General features: G+C 38.7%; 2 protein-coding genes across 2 annotated transcripts; both read right to left on the bottom strand.

Moving 5' to 3' along the window:
- Window positions 1-1,073: 1,073 nt before the first annotated feature.
- On the bottom strand, window positions 1,074-3,378 carry LOC112110898 (heat shock transcription factor, Y-linked-like). Its single transcript, XM_024206115.2, has 2 exons — window positions 2,824-3,378; window positions 1,074-1,850 (listed from the first exon to the last, which is right to left on the bottom strand). Exons 1-2 carry the CDS (start codon window positions 3,337-3,339, stop codon window positions 1,074-1,076), a joined length of 1,293 nt encoding a protein of 430 aa, XP_024061883.2. The 5' UTR covers window positions 3,340-3,378.
- Window positions 3,379-5,028: 1,650 nt separating this feature from the next.
- TMEM185A (transmembrane protein 185A) lies at window positions 5,029-21,514 on the bottom strand. Its single transcript, XM_024206109.3, has 7 exons — window positions 21,335-21,514; window positions 16,707-16,883; window positions 13,794-14,001; window positions 11,225-11,308; window positions 9,114-9,290; window positions 8,583-8,706; window positions 5,029-6,483 (listed from the first exon to the last, which is right to left on the bottom strand). The coding sequence occupies exons 1-7, from the start codon at window positions 21,370-21,372 to the stop codon at window positions 6,239-6,241; spliced, it is 1,053 nt and encodes a 350-aa protein (XP_024061877.1). The 5' UTR covers window positions 21,373-21,514; the 3' UTR covers window positions 5,029-6,238.
- Between the last annotated feature and the right edge of the window lie 298 nt (window positions 21,515-21,812).

Below are 21,812 nucleotides of genomic sequence, written 5' to 3'. Positions count from 1 at the left end.
ACCACTGAATTCAATGGAAGCTTTACTACTGACCTCACTGGGCACAGGATCTGCCCCTTGGTCACACTGTATGCAGGACCCTAATAATTACCATCCAGTAGCCCATAGCTACACCAAGAACAAAGACATTCACATTTTTTGGAACCTGAAATATTTAACTTCAAAGTTTATCATCAAAAGTAACCCTGAATTGCAGCATCTTTTCAAAATTATCCGAGTGAAAGGGATCCAAGATGGGAAAGTAATTCCTAAATCTTGCCTCCTCCCCCCTTTCTTTCTCTCCTTTTTAATAAACCCTAAACTGCATCTTGCTGAAAATGAATGAAACCAATCTCTTAGTTTTGGTCTGTTGATTTTATAGATCTCTTATCCTAGACCTGATTTAGGAGATCTTTCAGTGAACATACCAGACACTGTAGTAATATGTGCTGACCATTAATTTATGAATTTGTAATCTTATTTCTTATGACAGCTAACGTGAATCACTCTGTAAACTGTGGGTCATCCACCTCTGCATGTTGCAAACCTGCTATCCCAAAAGGTGAAGATCACTGTACTGTGTGAGTAAGAAGGGTATCATGAGATAGATATTTTGTTTAAACACTTAGGTCAAACCCTGCTCTGCAAACCAAGCCTTAGTAAATGGCCTTGGAACAAGTGTATTCCTCAGACAGAGCTGCATGCTGCACATATCGCCTCAAGAACAAAAAAGAGGCTTAGTCCTCCTGCATTACCTCCCCCTCGCTTGGCTCCACCACAGCCCTTCAGCCTTCTTTGCGGAGACAAAGAAGGGTGGTGGTGGTGGGGAGCTGGAACATGACCAGCTCAAATGTAATTCAAACATTACACTGCTCTTATTCTCTATCCCTAAATTTGTTAACTACTACAAATCATTAAAGCTGGCCATTTACTTCTACCGAACTAATTCTTCCTTGCTGAAAATTAAATAAAGTCTGGGATTATTTTATATAAATAGGACAGGAAAACTGGAAAAAGACATTTATTCTTCAGTTTCATTGCAGATTTGGCAGTGACTTTCTCCCCCAGAATATGAAATGTTAAAGTCCTTTGCTTTATCGATGGTATCCTGAATATTCAGTAGGCTTTGGTCCAACGCCTTTGGCAGCAGATGCATTGTTCGAAGTGCAGTTGCAATTAGGGCAGTGATGGTATGATGGAGTTCGGTGATGAGATGATCTTGACATTGAAATGGCAGAGGCTGCTGCAATCATAGGCATTGAGAACCATGGGTTACAAAATGGCAGCAAACTAGCCCAATGAGCCTGCATAGCTGATAAGTCTGGATACATGGTTGGGAAGGCAGGAAGCCCCATCACAGGTCCAAAGGGACTATTTGATACAGGAGGTATGACATGATACAAAGAAGTCGCGGATGTAGTTGTAGTGGAATCTATATCGTGGGTGCTGACTCGAGTATGGCTGTTATTTTGGGGTAAATGGAATGGAGCCAGCTGATTCAACTTCTCACTGTCTTCTGCTGTCGCATGTTCCGATGGCCTCAGTGAAGCTGCTGGTGATGAAGCGTATCCACTTCTGATTCGGGCAGTTGCTCTGGCAAGTCCCTTATTTACTGTAGGCTTTCTTAGTGCACATGTTTGCAGGTTTTCCTTTGGAGCAGTTGCAACAAGGTCATTTTCCTCCATGGAAGCAGTTCCGAAGGCAGACTGAACATCTGAGCTTCTTCCCTCACTCTTTAGGCAGTTTTCACTGAATTCCTCATCTAATGAGAAAGCAACTGGTGGTGTACTTTTGATGCCAACTCTTCTTTTACACCTTGGAAGGAGGTGGGGAGAGCCTCTCTTAAAATTCGGGTTATGGTAGAACTGTAACTAAATAAAGCAAGTGAAAAGATTTAATCACCTCTGTGAGGATAAAAAAGCAAGAGTCAAGTGCACATTCTGGCTAAGATTTTGCCTACATAAAACGGTCAAACATTAACATTGAAGGGACACTGGCAGGCACTTTAGGTCTCAATTTTAGTCTGTGAAGATTTGATGAAACAAACAGAAGTATTCTCATAACATTTAAAATCAGTGATCCATCCTTGAATTTAAACATTCTCCTGCAGCATCGTGTTTAGCCCTTAAACCAGGAAATGGATATGAATAACTTAGCTTCATGTTAGAAGCCAAATAAAGTGCAAAAAGCAAACATGGCAGAAATGGTGAAATGTAAATTTGACATTTAAAGGTATTATTAGGAATACAGGCAAGGACATTTTAAAGTAATATTTTTAATGGATTATGTCCCTTTAATGGGTCTAGTATCAAAATAGAGTTTAAACAGTAAGGATGGATATTACCTAATGGTAGGAAGTTTTCAAAAGCACTTAAGTGATTTAGGAGTACAAGTCTCATTGACTTAGTAATTTAAATGAAGGCCATAAAGGTTCAGTCAGTAGCACATGGGCCATATCCACCTTTCTAGCATTCAGCCAATGTCAGGAGGGAAAGAAAGCAGTTCAGGTCTAGCACCAGGAGGAAGCCAGTAACCAGCGAAGAGATAGGAAGGGGTGGGAGGATCACTCTCTGTTTCACAGGCTCAGGTGAGTAGGAAAAAGCCACACTGAAATGGTCACTTCAGGTCAAAAAACAGTAATCAAATTTTTTTTTTTAAACTCTTATTGTTCATGAAAATACCTTGAGAAATTATGGCTGTCAGAATATCCTTCACAACCCTCATTCCTAGATTCTCTTCATAACAAGCATAAAACAAAAAACTTATTTGCACATGCAAAAAACTCATTTAACATATTTTAAGTAATAGCATCTTTAGCTTTGAGAAATTATATTGACATTTTACCTTGCTAAAGGCAGAAGCTGCTTTTTCTTCTGCTAGAAATTCAGCTAGCGAGGCAGACCTTTGAAAATCTTGTCGCATTTTGCTAAAGCCATAGAGATTAAGCTGACGAATGAAACTTTTCATGCAATCAGTTTCAAAAATTCGCAGAGGTCCTCTCCTTTCCAGCACCTCCTTTTTAAAGAGCTCTTCATCAATCACTACACAATTTCCATCATCATCCCACCAAAGTGACTTAAATTGATCACTTTCAACAATTTTCCATAGTTTCTTTGGAAAGGTGAGGGATAAAAAATCATTGTCTTCAGTGGAACTATCATCACAGAGAAGACGTGGTCTTTTTACCCAGGGTGCATCACTCAAAACTTGAAAGGCATTTTCTTCTATTAGAGACCTCAAGGCAGAGTCACCAGTGGCTGTTTTATCACACAGTGGAATAGTAGAAGAAATTGAGACAGCAGAATCAACCATTTCATCCTGAGCTGAAACATGCTGAGTTTCTGCTATAGGAAGGTCCATCTCCAATCCTCCTTTCTCACTTTGACCTTTTTCAGCTGTAGTTATTTATGCTATTAGTTGAGCTTCATGCTCCTAGACAGAGGTATATTAAAATGATGCTATCTTACAGTGAACTTCAATAAGGAGTTCTAGAACATCATAATGATACCTGTGGTGTGCGGCTATGACCTAATAAAACAATTGGTTTCCTAGCAAACTGAGGTAATAATGGCCAGACAAGTTATAGCATTTATATTTAATTTACAAGAGATTAGATCTAATCTATAAAAGGTTTGTCTCTTAATGTAAATAAAGCATGTACTGACTGGACACAGAGCCACTGTCCCATCCCCCCAGAGGCAGTCATTCCACAACAGAGATAAGGGAAGCTTGTACTGTTGCTATAGTTGAAAATAAAGAGAGAAATTTGTTTGAGTCTTTCCATTGGGCCTCTTTCACTAGTGCAAGAATTGCCACAATGTGTGTGTTCTTGCTGTCAGACCCTGCCTGCAAGAAAAACAAACATGAATACAAGTATTTAAATTACATAAATTCAGGGCTGCCCCGGGGGGGGGGGAGGGGAGGGGCACCCTTCAGTGCTGCCGAAGACACGGAGCGACTGAAGGGCCCCCCGCCGCCGAAGACCCGGACCGCCACCGGGTGAGTACAAGCACCGCAGCTCCCCCGCTTTGCCCCTGGCCCCCTAAATCCTCTGGGTGGCCCTGCATAAACTGTATATAAAAAATTCAAAATGAAGATTTACAATTCCATTTTGCTGCAGCAAAGAAGACTACCTCCAGTGGTTTCTGGCAGAAACCTTTTTCTGCTCCAAAGACTGGGGAAGGAGGTATGGATAAAAGGCAGAGGGACAGAATCTGAAACTGGCAGAGGTTGGTCATCATTGCCCACCTTTCAAGTGATAATAACAATTGTATATCAAAAGAACGATCCTGCAAGCACTTGTCACAGGGATAGCAGAGAGAAAAAAGGGAATAATGGAGGTTGTCTGCTAGAAGCTGACTTCCCACTGGTTCTCCCTTCTGGTGACACTGGGGGAATTCAACCTATGCCTCTTCACTGCTGCTCTGTTCTAGTAGGAAAATGGAAGGCCCGTTCCTTGCCAAGTCTCTCAAGTAGGAAGTGTGAGAGCAGAGCATTGTCTCTTAAGTCTAGAGGACAACGATAGTGGGGTATTCATGGGTTAGAAGTCTGCCTCTAAACCCTATTTCTGCTGCAGTAGAGGAAGAAAGTGGACTATAATGAATTACCTTCTGCCATTAAATGCCCCTTACAGGAAAAAAAAATAAAAAAGAAGAATAAAGTAACAGGCCACTCTATGTCCCATGGAGAGGCGGTGGGAGCATTTGCCTCACTAGTACTAGTATTACAGTCAACAGAAAGAACATATTTCCTACTTCTGGTACAATCGTGGCTAGTGGCTATGGTGAAGAGATGGAATTTCCACATTCCTATAATTCCTGCACCAGTAATTTTTTTCGGAAACACAATACTGATGGATATCAGAGTGAATACTTACCACTGAGCTGTAAGAGCAAACAGAAGCATCTCCTGGGCAAGGAGAAGAAGCTATAGTAACATGAATTTCAGATTAATCTCGCTGTCCCACAAGTATCCTCAGTAAAGGTTAAAAAAGCCTGTCATCCAAAAAATTCATGACAATGTCAAAATAAACATAAGCCTTTATAGAGAATTTACTATTTTAAAAATGGCACAACTCATTTTGAAGGGTTTAATAATTTAGACTGACCAGTGTTTTACACGAGATTGGGTAATGATGCAACAGTACAGTCTTGATATTTATGACAGCTAACCAATAGCTGCAAAATTGATAATCCATAAAGTCTCTGAGCACTGAAAACAAGGTATAGGTTTTGCACATAATATAGGAGAAAATAGTTTATTGAACAGCTGAAGTAAGGGGCTAATGATGAATAAGTGTGTTGCTTAACAGTAACATTTGACTATAGAACTGGAAAAAGCAACACAAAGTTAACATTTACCCCCATGTCAGTGCAAAGGTTGTGATTATTTACACAATAATTTACATTAAGTCAAATCATGTAAGCTGTTATACATTCTATATAATACAAAAGCCTTCAAGTCTTGCCTGAGGAATGAAATGCTCCTGTGCCTCTGTAGTTACAGATAGTTTTCATGTCTGAATAGGAAATGACAGGTAAAGACATGCCAATACATACTACTACATGCCTAAAGTACATACAGCAAGAGAGGCCAAGTGTATAGTTAAGACATGAAAGACATCCTCTGTAATAGTTTATGCATTTCATACAGGCTTTTTAAAAAAATACCTTTACATAATATTTATACTGTACAGAACTAGAATTTGAACAGAATATATTACATTGCTAAAATGTTTGTATAAATACTATACAGCCAGGCACATAACCAATCCACTAGGAAGGTTCACATATTAGACAACCACCTATCTTCATGGACAAAAGAACATGATAACACTAGGAACACATACTTAGAATGCTTAAATGAGATGTAGGAAAATATGAATTTCAGTTACCGGAGGTCATGTTACAGAATATTAGAAGTTTTCAATTCCCAGTTCACTACAATTGATGTCCCTATCTGTGTATTGGAGTAATTTCTCTGGTAATGACTTTATAGATACATTTTTTTAAAAGTTTGTTTCCACCTGTGAACCTTACTATAGCTAGTGTTCCCACTTTGATTTGCTACCATGAGATTTTAAGCAAATATGGAAAGCTCTGAAAGAAATATTTTAAAATCTCCAACATCTGCATTACAAGCCACTAACTGACAAATACCTATCCTTAAAGAAATTAGAACAAGGCATGAGATGAAATACATTTGGCTGTTGATTCCCAGTTCCAGTTTTGTTGTCAGTTGTCCACATTCTAAATTAATCTTAATCTGGCATGTCAATGCTTAACTTGGGAGGTGGAATAACATACTTTCCAGGACTCTGTGTAATGACCACTCCAGTCTTTTTTCGGAACATTGGTGCAATTTTGGGGGGTTCTGGAACAGGTGTTTCTTCCAGTTCTTCATTATCTTCATGATGGAGATCATAGGAAATATTTCCATATTCTCTCAAGAATGGGAAAAGTTCAAGTAGGAATTGACAGAAGTCTTTGCGAATTCCAAACCACCCTGGACAAATAAATATTTATTAATAGTTTCAGTTTTATTCCAGAAGAAAATTTAACTTTAAAACTAAGTACTCTCTCATTTCATTTGATTTAACTATTCAGACCACGATCTTTTATATAAATAGATATTGATAAGTATTGTTTATAGAAAGTTACTTACAATGTGTAATATACATAGTATACTCTAATAGCAATACAAATTCAGGTTACGTCAGCCTGCAGCTCTGCCAGCATATATTGAGATGCCATCAGATTTCACAAGCTAAGCAGCGTCAGATCAGCATGTGGTTGGGAAGAACATAATGGGAACACCAAGACACTAGCAAATGGTGCTGGTGACTCAGTAGATGGTGCCCTTCCATTAATTAATACCACAGCATGGTGTACAAGGGTACTATGCCTGCTAAAGCCAAATCTTTCACATGAAACAAAGCCAACGTCCTGACTACTTGCCATTAAAGATCCCATGACATTCTTCTCAAGAGATGTTAAGCTTGGTGGCCAGTTGCCATATTTCACCTTGGTAACTGCATTTCAGTTGTGGAATTAAGTACATTTGTTTGTTAAGCACTTTGAGTCCATTTGGAATGAATGGGGTTATATCTCCTAACTCATATTCATAAAATAAGATATACAGCCCAATGCTAGATCTACAGCATATAGCCTTGTTGGAGACTGAGCCAATTCTGTCCTCAGCTACACCACAAGTGCACTGTGGTCACAGCTACAAGTGAAGACTGACTTGGGCCCTTCAATGCTCCACACTCTCCTTACCAAGTCTGGGATGGCAAATTTAGGATTAAGGGTCAAAAAAAGGAATGAAATGAGATTGGTTAAAAGTTATATAACTAGCAGAAATACAAAGTTAGAAGTCTGATGCTATTCAAAGTAATCATATATCAGACAGAAGTCTAATTACATTAACTAGGTCTGGGAGAGCAACCTATGCTGCAGATACTTCGATGAAACAAGCATCTACAGGCATTGAGAATGTACTAGCTGAAAAGAAATTAATATTTTCATGATCAAGGCCTCACAAGGCACTCAATGCATATTAGTAGAGAATATGAAGCTAAGATATTCCTTATTATAGGGCTAAATGGGTTTAATGATTAGTGGTGGTGCAAAATTATTATTTAAGCACTGACAGTTTCTCAGAATCAATACAAGAATGGCTCAAACACAAGCTGAATATGAAAAAGCTACCTATGATCTAAGCATAGGTTAAAAAAAGTCTTAGTGTACACTGTGATTAAAGAGACCAAAAACCAAGAGAAGCCAGTTTACAGTAATAAATGTTAATACTAATTCTTTCAACTGAAAAGATCCCAAAGGGTTTTTATAGCCTATACGCTCCCTGCACCATTAAATAAAGCTACCCTTATAGTGGAGGTCACAATCAACTGGTACACAGCACAGCAGGAGAAACTAAACATTGGCTAAGGACACCAGGACAAGCCCATCCTCTTACAATAAAATGCTATGGGATCTTCAGAGTCCACATCAGGAAAAAAAACCCAAAAAACCCCACCCTCTACACCCTAAAAAGCATGGAACTCAATTTACTGTGGAAGGATTGAGGGCTGAGTTGACCCTCTTGGGATTTAAAGTTGTGGTTCCAAGGGGTCAAAATCCAGCTTTTAGATGATTAACAATAACAGAAGATACTCAAAACAAGGGATACATACACAACATGTGACTCACAAGGAAAAACTGTTTTAAGCTGCAAAGCTCCTTCTGACTAAGCACACCGTGTTCATCCCTGTTCAGTTTGTTTGGTGTCCACTAAAAAAACCAAACAAAACAGACTGCTTTGATGTAAATGTAAGCCGTACTTTCTACTCTACTGAAAGAGACCCACACAAAATTCCTCAGTACCCAAAATTGAAAATTTTGCATTAAAATTGTCTCAAATTCTTCTCGTTCCTACCCTTTTGTCTAATCTCTCTCTTTTTTTTGTGGGGGGGGGGAGGATATAAATATAGCATGTAAGTGTTATTTCTGAAAAGGATCGATAAAAAATAGGCTAAAGCCTGGATTAAATATTTGAATTCAACATGAGCTTTTTCCATCTAATACTGCGTATTTCTAGATACTTACAATGATTTCCTCCTTTCTGTCCAAATGTTGTTGCCATTAAAGTTATCAAAGAAAGCCAAAGAGGGACAAAAATGGGTATATATGAGAACGCATTATGTCCATCCAGTCTGTGCACTAGTAGAATCTAATGAAAAAAGTTAAGCAAATGTCAGTTTGATTATAATACACATCCATGATCTTAAGACATTTACATGCTGGACCCCAATCCTGCAAGTTACTTTGTACAAGAATATCCCTCCACTATGCAAAGTCCCACTGATCTCAACTTTAACAAGTTTCCAATGCTTGTGTTAATGATGATCTTTTCACTGAAGTAGCAAAAATTCCTATATTTTATTTTTAAATTTCTCCCCCCCGCCCAGCCCAGCCCAGCCCATGTTAAGAGTTAAGATTTTATTCTAAACAAGGAATAGTATCTACACTTTCAGAAGCCCCAAAAGAAGCAGATGTAGAAAGCAGATTCGGTAATAAATAATGAATCATCCAACTTAATTGAGAATCACACACACAAAAGATCACATTTTTGCTTACTTCAAATGTGAGTAATGGAACAACGATTGTCATCCAACTGATGGCCATTGTTATGTGTGTTCTCCTCTGCTCAGCAATAACGTCCATTGAACGCAAGAACAGGACAGACCAAACAATGTAATAGAGTACTACCAGACACAGGAAGGACATCAAGATCCACAGAGGAACGCAAACAACCTGAAAAAAGAAAGATAGTTCATTATTTTTCCTCCCAGCGACGAGTTATTCTGTATCAGTTTTGTTTTTTAGAAAATAAAAAAGTAAACATATTAAACCTAAATAGCTGAAAGTAATTTGTTGTAAATCTATAATGCTTTGTAATTAAGATTATCTCTACAACAAGAAAGCTTCATGAACCATGACCAATGCTAAGTACCATATCAACTTTGTTGGGCTACTAGATAAGCTTCTTAAACCTTTGTCTAGACTGGACTTTTAACACAATTAGCTGAAGCAATTTAAAACCACTTCAGACTAATTCAATTTCAGTAAAATTTGGCTAGACATTATAAATGGGGTCAGAGTGCTTAAACAGAGTTTAGAATACACATCCAGTAGGTCCTTTAGCTGAAAATTTCTAAACAGGGTTCTTGTCTCCTTTTGAATTCACTCTTGAATCTAAAGCAAAAGGAGGAGACCTACTACCAGGCTGTTAACTTTCTTTTTTATATGTAATGTAGATGTAGCCATGTCAGTGCCAGGATATGAGAGACACAAGGTGGGTGAGGTAATATCTTATATTTGTTACAACTTTATTTTTTTACATCTACTTACAAAAAACTCACATATAAAAATAGAGTCTGTCTCGGAAAGCCACTTTTTGGAATTTTAAATCTCAATATATTCTTTTTACATTAACTCTTCCTTGTAACTGGATTTGAAATAGTTTGCATGAATACTAGCTAAACCAACCAATTATTTACCAGGCAATATTGTTTACATAAAAAAGCATTCCCCTATCTCATCACCCATTAACTCCCTGCTTTGTCTTGTGTTCTCCGGGGCAGTTTTCCTTTCCTATCCAATTTCCTCATCAACTGATCAGAGATTAACTGGAGTGTGTAGTACACTGTCTCACTCCCCCCTGCAGAATGACACAAGCAGTCTCTATCGTCACAGGTTTCCATAGTGAAAACAGCCATTCAGTGAATGATTGCTGGATAGGCAAATCAACAGAAATGAGATCATGGACTCGTTAATGCCATGGCAATAACATTTTAGACAGGTTTTCTACCTAAAAGAATAAAAATGAAACATCAGACTATAGTAACCAGGTTTTCAGTGGATAGAGACCTAGGTCTGTGCGCAAACATGCATGCAAGCTGAACATGAATTTCAGGCACTTAGATACCCATTTATGTAAGCCATTTCTCAGGGTTTTTTTTTTTTTTGCTCAAGATGTATACAGAAACATCCATGGAATAGCATGAGTTGTGTCTGAAGCAGTACCTCTAGCCATTGAAAGTTTGGCACTAAAACTTTATATCTACTAACATACTTCAACAACAGCAAGACTTTAGTGCTGCCTATAATAAGTTAATGCTTTCCAAGAAGTCTTAATTTCTATTTTTTTGTAGTTTGGGAGGCAATTTATCTGAGTAGCAAGGGAAAGGAAGTCCCAAATCATGAATTCTATTCCATACTCTATCCATGCACACTTTATAAGTGGTAAACTACTTACCTTCACAGTATCTTAGTTTATCCTTCTGAAAAAAGATAGGTAAATACTTATCTTGAGGGGCTCAATAAATGTTTAAGACACTTGATTAATATGGTGCTCTGATACCTTTCAGCACTGGATACCAAAAATATAGTTCTCATTTTTTACTTTGGACACATTAACATTATTATCTACTTGTTAAAAACCCACACACTGCACTTACGCTGATAATTTTTTAATTAGAAGTGTCAATGGAGTTAATGAATAGCTACAATTTGTTACTTCCAATTATACATTATAATCACGTGCTTCGCTTTAATGTGCAATTTGGTAGCAAATAACTTACTTCACTTAAAAGCATTTTTCTTAGCAGGCCACCATATTCAATGTTTGCATGAAGACTTCAACATTTAGAAACAACCTTAAAATGGAGTAAATGGAATTTACGTACAAGCCATGGCCATCTGATGATCTCGTCTAGTCTGAGTGCAATAAATATGAACTGGAGAATATTGACAGAACACAAAATTTCCAACTACAAATAAAAAACAAAAATACATTAGAACCACTTCATAGCACTATAAAGTAATACACAAGACACCCAAAAAGTTTGAAAGAACAACTTTACGACTCATGATACAGGTCTTTAACAATGAACACCACTTATATCTACACTAGATGTTATGAATGATTAGTCACATTTTCCTTCATCCACCCATCCATTCCTTATTTCAATTATAAGTTAGTTACTGTTTTTTAAACTAACATTTCCTTTAGTAGTTGCACTGCACCATTTAGCTAGTGCAAGACAACCATGGTGTGAATCTAAGAGACCAGTCTAGTTTCATGTTCCTGCATAAAATGCAAAAGGACAGTATGAATAGTGAAAAGTAGATTACATTTTTAGAAGTTAAAATCAGTTTATTGTAAGATGTGTTAGTTCCACTAAGGACACATTTCCGTTATGTAGCAATATAGGTTAAGTACTAGTTTCATTAAAAAAAAATAATAATAATGAAAGCCACTGTGCTTTTCAAGTGTCCCACTAACCTCTACTTCATGTCCCCAGCAGAAAAATAAAAGTTGTACTTTAAAACTAACCCTAAATTATATTGAAAATGTGACACCTTTCTGATTAGCTCAAAAGGATCAAATAATGAAATACCATCTGATTTGGCAGAATTCCATTTCCCAAAGTTCCTGGGCCACCCCAAATAGGTAAGAGTTTGGTTAAGGGATCAGAGAGAAATTTACTCTTTGAAAATGGCTAACTGAAGCCAGTGAATTTAAATAAATTTTCTAATTTAAATGCCAATATCTAAGGGGATTTTGAGATATAAATATTTTCCAGAGGTCAGACAGTATGTGCAACTTCATACTGGCTCAGTTATCTTAGTGGGCATTCTGCATAATCTATGACCTCTGAGACATAAGTGACACACTCTGTATCTTTAAGCAAAGAACCAAGTCTCCACTAGCCACGCAAAGGTAACATTTTAATAAAAGTCTTGCAGACTGGATTTCAAGTAACTATGTACTGGAACTCCACAAACGAGTAGAGAAATAAGTGGGCACAGGGCAAGAAGAAAAGTTACAGTACAGACTTCTGTGACAGAGCTTTTATAATTAGGTTAATATGCACCACTTGCCAAATTCAGCTGAATGTTTGGTGATGCCAAAGTCAAATTTAAAGCATTTCTATGTGCCTTAGATAAATAGTATTTTAAAAATCACTGAAGCCCAACATATAGTAGAAAACTTCCCCAGCCCACCATGCATACACAAGGGCTTATCGAGTAGTGGCCACCTGTGTCAAGGCATAATTAGTTTCATAGTGGGATTAAGCAGACTGAAAATACTTTAAAATGAAGCAGCTATTGAACTAAATGACAGCTGAACAACTGCCTCAGTTACATTACTTCAACCAACATAATACATATTTGTGCAGTAGGACATGCTCGATGTTAACAGTACACGAAAAGCCCGAGCTACAGAGTGGAGAACAGAAGAAGTAAAACCCTCGAGAGGGACAAGGAAAGACAAACCAAGACAGCATGAGAATAAAGGAGATAAAGTAGTGGAAAAGTAAATTGGGCAGTGGAATTTTGTAACTTATTCTATTTGGAAGATAGCTGTGACCTTTTAGGGGTGAGTGGATTCCAATTTTTCTCCACCAATATCTATCAGCTGTGCACCCATCCTGCAAATCAAGTGGCTGTTTTCAAGGGATCTAAATATTAGTTCACCAGTTACCCAGAAAGTCACTTTCCTTTCTCTGCTTTCCAGAAAATGGTAAATTCAGTATATCCTAACATTAAAAAATGCTCTGTTGAGAGAAGTAGTCAAGTCATCTAAAAAGGTACGGGGCTTTTTGTACGGTCCCTATGGTATTAAAAAATAGTTATTGCCTTCTGAAAACAGTGCTGCAATAATTTCCTCAAACAGGCAATTCATTGAATTAAAAAGCTGAGTTTGTTGCGGACGTGCTAGCTTGCACGCCACACCTCAATGTTCTCCATAAACTTAGTAAATTTAAGAACTGTGCTCTCATATTGCTAAAGAGCTTGTTATGTACAGAGTGTGAACAAGCTAACCTCTTACTCCTACAGACAGCACCAGTCACGCAAAAAACTCTTCAGCCTTCACTGTCTAAGGTCCTATGAATTAATAAGTGATTTCAGCAGACAATGTTGTCTAGGAGCACTTTTTACCAGCACTAAATTCACTTCAGAGATGTCCATAATACAAAAACACTTTTGTAGTTCATTGTTAAAACAGATTCAATAATAATGACAAGTTTAGAACATGGATGTTGTAATTTAATATGTTCTTAGTAAAGGATAAGTAGAAAAAGTGAAGTGAGGATAATTTTTCATTTTCTGGTTTCTCCGTTTTGGTAAGCTACACAATATGACAGATTGTTCGTGTGTTACCAAGAAGTGTATCAATTAATATGGAATAAATTCTGCTCTTCAGATTCAACGATCCTAGTTCTCAGTATTATAAAAACAAAGCCTCACCTCCAGAGATCTGTCATGTCGGAAGCCCCACACACAAGCTGCAACTGACACTGGAGATACAAAGAACAATGGCATGAAGACCAGAAGCCAGAAATGGGTTCCTCTTTCGATCCTGTCACATACCAGAACTTCGAACATCAGCAGTAGCAGGTGAATGCCTACTGCAATTAACATAGCTTTGAACTCCACACAGGTTTCTCCTTCTGCTCTAAAGAGGGGTAAAGAAGGAATCAAAATCTATTGGCCTTAATTAAAAAAACAATGTCAATTATGAAGCATCCTATCATGCAAATATCCCAAGACATTTTGAATATAACAGTTCTAAGTTTCTTGTACTAATCACCATCTCTTAAGTGCCATGTACACATTTGGTATTACATAAATAACAGGCACTATTTGAGAAAACAAACATTTCTTACCAAATTGGGGCGAAAAGTTAAAATAATAAAAAAAAAAAAATCAAACACTTTTCATGAGAGGAAAATTCTCAAAAAATAAATCAATCAATTTTAAGGAATGGAATTTTTCAGCTTGCTTCCTGGATAGCACAGGAGCAGGACAGGTTGGCAGGACAGCAGCAGGCCAACCTGCTATCTGGTTTCTGTTGAAACTATTGATGGATCAGACACATTCCCAGACAATGTTCAGATTCTGTGGAATCAGCATTTTCCAATGGAAAATTATTCCATCTGAAATTTTTTTGACTAGCTCTATCCTTCTGTTTGCAGGGAGAGAAAGAAAGAGGCCTATTATATTTTTTAACTAAGAACATTTCCTACTTCTCAGATGCACCTGCTGCTAGGAAGAGTGACTTCTAATTATGAGCTAATACAGTAAAACCTCAGAATTACCAACACCAGAGTTACGAACTGACTGATCAAGCACATACCTTATTTGGAACCAGAGTATGCAATTAGGCAGCAGCAGAAACAAATAAAACAAACAAAAAAAGCAAATACAGTACAGTACTGTGTTAAACCTAAACTACTAAAAAAATAAAGGGAAAGTTTAAAAAAAAGATTTGACAAGGTGAGGAAACTGTTTATGTGCTTGTTTCAAATTAAATTAAAAGCAGCATTTTTCTTCTGCATGATAAAGTTTCAAAGCTGTATTAAGTCAATGTTCAGTTGTAAACTTTTGAAAGAACCATGTTTTGCTCAGAGTTATGAACATTACAGAGTTACGAACAACGTCCATTCCCGAGGCGTTCGTAACTCTGAGGTTCTATTGTAATACACCAATGGCTTATATTTTTGGTCTCAATGAGGAGAGGGGATCCTATGAACTCCTGAACTTACTTAAGTTAACATTTCCACCATGAAAACAAAATATTAAATTATAAGTCAAAACAATTTTTTCTTGAAGCAGACACGCAGATATAAATTGAACAGTATAATCTATAAGAATGTGGATTTTATGTGCATAGTTATATGACAGAATCGCTATTTATTATAAATGTTTTTATGGAAAGTGACATCTACAAGTTACTACTATACTACCTTAAAAGTTTAGTTTTATTTTTCTCTACAGCATATTCAGACGAACATTATATCAAATGCATAAATATGGACTCTTATATGAACTCTTATTCTTGATTATATGAATTTAAAGTCTTGACAATCAATTTGGAAAACACGAGACAAGCTGAAAGATAGCTGCGACTCTGGCCTAAAAGGTAATGAAACGGAGGTTTCTTGTTGTACATTTGGTTCTGTTACTGGGACCATGATTATATTATACACATACATATACGACATTAAACTATTTGTTGAGTGTTTGTCTTCATGAAAAACAACTAAAATAGTTTGCAAGTATCACCTGGGCCACAATTTAAAATGCTGCTTTTTATAGTATTAGAATTTGTCTAACACTCCCAATGAAAATAATTTTTGCTTATACTTAAATACTCACATAGTCCTTGAAAGACTGTAGGAAAGTATTATGAATTACTTACATTACCCTAATAGTGCAGTGCAAGCATCTGTTTTGAAAAAATTAGTGTCCCCTTTACAATTCAATATGTTTTAAAAATCGAAGGTATTATCAGTAACAGGGAGGGAATTTTATTAAAGCAATGATTTTTTCCCATTTGCATATTGGCTGAATGATCATAGGAATCTTATGTAGTAGTGCCTTACATCTCAATCCTGAAACTGAGTTTGTGGATGAGCAGGATCTGCACAGAGTCACACTAAAGCCAATGGGCTCCAGCATATCCACTGGTAAGATCAGGACCTCTTTGTATATATTTGAGTTTCTACCAATTTATCTTTTAATAAATAGTAAATCTGGATAATTTTACTCTGACAGTTGAAGTTTGAAAAAACATTTAGTAATCTATTCTCTTCACGCATGTGCATAGCCTACACATGTAACACCACGGAGATTAAACACAAGGAGTTCAAACACATTTAGGGCTGATCTAAACAGTTTTTATAACAATTTAAGCATGCTGGTTTATGAAGTGATCTAGTTAGCGTGATGCAACCTGCCCCTCCCAAATGTGGATGTAATTATACCAGTATAAAGATGCTTACATCAATATAGCAGATACAAAAACAAACTATACCAATATAAGCACCTTTATACCTGCATGACTCTGTCCACATTACATCAACTTTAAAACCAATATATCAAAATTGGCACAAAAACTGTGCAGACAAGCCTGTGAAATTTTAACTCATGTTTCCTAAATGAACTGTCAGTACAGTATAAGGATAAAGAGTCCATACATGCATAAAGCTATGTTTCCATGTATTCTGTATGTGTTACAGTTTAAGCAGCATCAAGCAGGTTTTATTGATTTCCATACAACTTCTTATATAGTTATCAAAAGCATACTTAAAGATTTTGATTCATTATGAAAAAGGTAAACATTTCTTTCTTCATTGAAAACAAGTGTCCTAATCTTACCGATACTGTGGGTTTCGTGCCCATACTCCTGTTCCCACCGAGGCACCAACAATGACCATTAGCTTCCATAGCCATATTGGAGCAAAGACAGCCCAGTAACTCCACTGAATTTTGTCATCCAGACGGAGAGAGAGCAGAACAGAGAACAGCAGCAGACAGGCATAGATAAGAAATTTGCTATTAAAAAATAAAAATACAACTTAGAAGTTATGGCAAATTGTTTTACATACTTTCAGAAAACAAAGGAAACTCAGTTCAGACAGTGTCTTGTTTGTCTGCACTGTACACAGCAATTTTGAATCAGGCCATTACTTAATACAACAGAAAATGTATGGCTGTTGAATTTCTTTGGGTAGATTTAATCAATCCTGAAGAGGTGCTTTAAGTATTATATTTATGATGAAACATTCTTATATACCACCTTTTTCATCTATAAAATAATTACTTCATGTGAACACATCAAAAGCATTCTTACAAGACAAGCGTACAGGATATGAATGGAATTTTTTTAAAATACTTCCCCTCCTACAATACTGCTCCTGATTAGTCTCATTAAATACGCAACTTGGTTAAATTCCACAAGCCGTATGTTCCTGGTAAGTACATTTTGCAATACAAATTAAGTAATAATTGTAATCCATATATTCATTATGGTTATTTTTAATTCTAATAAATCTAGAGTGTAAAAAAACTAACTAAAATAAAAATGAGTTTAGTTTCCTAATTAGGTATGCCTAATTTTACAAAAGGCAAAAGGATTTTTAGACTTGGTTTTGCCCTAATTTATCAAATTTATTATTGAAAATTTAAACTTTGGTTTTCTAAAAGATAATTTGATATGCAAAAGTTACTGTCTCAATGATTTTAAAGATTAAAATGCATGTACAATAAAGAAAATTTCACCTAAAAGTTGTTTTTAAGTACCTAAACCACTACATTTTATAAACTAGTTAATAATCTAAAACTGTTCTCATCCACTCACAATGCACCCATTCAACAATAAATACAGAGACCTGTCACCATACCACCAGAAGCTAGATAAAATTACATATGCAAAAGTCATTTGCTACTACAGGACAAAAATAATTTGCGCTTATAAAGCACATTCACCTGAGGATCTCAGAGTGCTCTACACACATGTAATTAAGCTTCAACACCACCTCTCTGCGGGAAATAATTATACATAGTTTATAGAATGGTAAAGTGAGAAACAGAGAGTAAGTGATTTGCCCAAGGCCACCCAGTAAATCAGCAGCTGAATCAAGAATACAATCCCTAGTCCCACAATATAACCAGTAAGCCACTCTCCTTTATTCTCATAAAATCCTAATAGAACATTCACAAGATCAGCATCTCCAGTTCAAGGACAAGCCTCTATTCAGCCCAAGTGTTTCAGCTCTGAAAGTTTATAAAATTTCTCTTCTTCTCTTCATTCTTTTTGAAATGGCAGACATGATTCAGCTTTTAGCATCCCTGCATCAATACATTTCCTGAAACATTCATTGTTCTGTACAGTTTGTACAACCAAATGCAGTTAGCTACAATTATTATTGTGATTAGTTAAGGTCCATTGGTGGAAATGTTTCATGAACTCTCTGCTCTGGGATTCTCTCATCCACCTCACCATCCCTCACACATTACAACTGTTTGTGAACTTTCTACATGCTCTTAAGACATCTTATAATGGTTAACCCTGAGACACAGATGAGATGTGAAATATTCTACTCACTCTCCAAACTCCTTTAACAATTACACGTGTTTGTATTGTCTTGGCCTCAGAGAGCAGTGAATGGAGCTGCACAGATATCCCTACTACAGCCTTCCCACACTCTAGAGAGCCAGAAGTCCAGAGTCAGGAATACAGCAACTACAGCCTTTTCTTCCAAAGGACTCCCATTTTGGCCTCATCTAGATTAGGATTTAAAGATGTGATGCTAACACATTTTCAATCTAGCACACACAGGGCACACTGCCCTTAAAATGTGATAAAATGCTAAAGACGGGGGGGGGAGAGCAGTAAATTCATTTTCTATCTTAAAGCATCACATCAGACAGAGGCTGTAATTTAAAAGAACACTATCAATCTAAAACGTAGTCAAGATTTTTTAAGACTGAGTTTTAAAGCAGTTTCAGGTACTATGCCTACAAGATTGTGGTTTTACAAATACATATTCCTATTTTTTAAAGTGTCTCTCGTCCGTTAAATCAAGATTGGATGTCTTAATAGAAGACATGCTTTAGTCACACAGAAATTATTGGGCTCAATACAGGGGTAACTGGGTGAAATTCTATGGCCAGTGTATATAGGAAGACAGACCACAAGATCTACTGATCTCTTCTTCTGTCCTTACAATCTAAATCCCCTATTGCTGTGAGAAAGACCCACAGAAACAAAAGGAGTAAGTGGGTTAGGCTATGTCTACACTATCGCGGTAAGTCGACCTATGCTACACAACTCTAGCTACGTGAATAACGTAGCTGGAGTTGATGTACCTTAGGTCGAGTTACTGCGGGGCCTACACCGCGGGGGTCAACGGGAGAAACGCTCCCGTCGACCTACCTTACTCTTCTCGTCGTGGGGGAGACGGAGTAGAGTACAGGGGTCGACTGGAGAGTGATCTGCTGTCAATTTGGAAGGTCTTCACTAGAACCGCTAAATCGACCGCCGGTGGATTGATCTCAGAGCTTCAATCCTGGCTGTAGTGTACACCTGCCCTGATTTATACAAGAGGGAAAAAATAGTGAAACTGCCTGTGCATTGACAGACAAGGTGGGTGAAGTAATACATTTTATTGGACCAACTTCTGGTGGTGAGAAAGACAAGCTCTGGAGCCACAAGAGAGCTCTTCTTCAGGTCTGGGAAAGGAACTCCCAGCATCACAGCAAAACGCAAGGTGGAACAGATTATTTAGCATAAGTAGTTAGCACGTACTGGAAGAAACCATTCAAGATACAGTGACCCGTCTACACCTCTGCAGTCATAGCCTCCCTGTAAAATGTGGTAGTTACACAGATCCTTGTAATAAGCCATGAATCCAGCATCTCTGTTCAGTCCATTATTTAGTGTCTAGCGGAGTAATGAACTTAAGCTCGTCGTTTGACGGTATTTTGTGTACAAAGGTTAAATTGAAACAAAGTAAAATTCAGACTGAATTTTAAGTTTTAAAATTAGCTCTGTATCTTTAACTTTGGTTATTAAAACACTAGTATTGTAATGGAAAACAAGCAAAATTATTTCAGAGAGTGACATTATGCATAAAAAAAGTAAACTGAGAAGGACTGGTTTGAATCTTGAAAGTGCTAGAAACAGTGTTCATGAAACATTTATACCAGTAGTGGAACTCAGTTATGCAAAATGTGGTTTTTGCATAAATTTGTATCCACACGGACCTATGCTACAACCCTTGCTACGAAACTATGCCAGAATGCTAGGGCAGGTCTCAAGCATGGTTTGCGATTAACAATAAATAACTCGTTTTTATACAGCACTTTTCTTTCCAAAAGAACCTGAAGTGCTTTACAAGTTTATACCAAAGGGCCATTTCATTCATCCCTGAAAAGCATAGTTAGTTATTTTTAAAGCAAGGGCTCATAAAGGCCCTCCATCATGTCCCATTTATGCAAGATGCTGTACACTGCCCATCTCTACCCTAAGTGCTTACAGGAAGCTTTTAAAATGGTGAACAACAATGCTACACAACAGATTAGCATAAAAAGTGAAAAATATTGTACCTAAATGAAACAACAGATAGGAAGAAGGTTAGAACTGGGCCCTTACACGAGCCCTCTTTTCCACCAGGTCTTCCCTCTTTGCACACTCCTGACTGTACTTGTTCCAGGCTGCCCCTTGGCATAGCCTGCTAACTAGAATACATCGAGCACCCTCTATTTCTTCCTTTAAGCGTTCTGGACAGTAGTATCTCCAATGAACACAACTCACTAGGTTTGCACTGCACACCTCTAGGGGTTGAATAACTGGGGCAGGGGCTGCGTTTTCTCGGGCACACCCTGCCCTCCCATTCCCATGGCACTCTCGCGGACATGCCTTCAAGCGGTCAGAGCGATCTCGCGCCCCCACCCCGAAACCATGCTCGCCGCGGCCACGCTCGGAAACGCGGACCCCGGCAGCACCTGCGACTGCCCAGGGCTCTGCCCGGAACCGGCAGAGCGATGTTGCATGCCGTGTTGTCCTACCCGTCTGGGTCCCAGGAGATTAGCGAGACAAGGTGGGGGAGGTAATACCTTTCCTTGGACCAACGTCGGTCGATGAGAAAACGCTTTGGAGCCGCACAGAGCTCTTGCTCCGGTCTGGGAAAGGTCCTGGGTTTGCGCAGGGCCGCCGGCCTTTGCTGCCACCCTCCGGCCCCGGGGCCGCTGCGGCCGTTTCCCAGAGGTGAAGGGGCACCTCAGGCGAGATGGGAGCAGCTCCCTGGACAGGAGTACGGGGGAGGGGGGGCAAACAGAGAGGGGAGAGCCCGGATTTAAGCCAGGCCCCGTGAGCCCCAGCCGGGCCTTGCCGGGGTACGGTGGCCTGACAGCGCCATACGGACCCTTCCAACAGACTCCAAACGGAAGCCCCCGGGCCGGTCCCGCTAGGCCGGCGGCGGCGGCGCAGGGCCCGGACTCACCTCGGATTGAAATCCTGGAACAACCCCCGCAGGTTCATGGCGCCCCGACCTTCCGCCTCGGCCGCTCGCTACACGGGACGCATGGCGCAAGCGCCGCGGGTGCCCGGTGCTGCTGCTGCCGCCGAACGAGCCAGTTCACCGACTCATCCCCCCCCTCACAGCCATCGCCCGGGCCGGAGCGATACACGCAGCGCGCGTGCGCGTTTCTTCGGCGCATGCGCAGCAAGGCTGAGAAGCCGCTGTCCTATTTCTTCCCCGACGAAAGGAGGACAGGCCCTCCCCTCCCTCACCTGATGACCACGGCGGAGTGCGCTTGCGCATGAGCTAGGCGCATGCGCGTTGAGGGAAAGGCACTTGAGGATGTCTTGTGTTGGTGGAAGGGGTTGAGTCTTTGGTCCTTTCTGCCTGTTCCTCCGTAGCTAAGCAGCGCTGCCATACCCCGCCTGTACCCGGCTTCCCGCCCTGCCTTTGGCTGGAG

The sequence above is a fragment of the Terrapene carolina genome, unplaced genomic scaffold (genome assembly GCF_002925995.2).
Source record: "Terrapene carolina triunguis isolate 2854851 unplaced genomic scaffold, T_m_triunguis-2.0 Scaffold131, whole genome shotgun sequence".
Taxonomy (NCBI): Eukaryota; Metazoa; Chordata; order Testudines; family Emydidae; genus Terrapene; species Terrapene triunguis.
The sequence above is the reverse complement of the archived record's forward strand: the minus strand, read 5'-3'. Positions and strand labels throughout refer to the sequence as shown.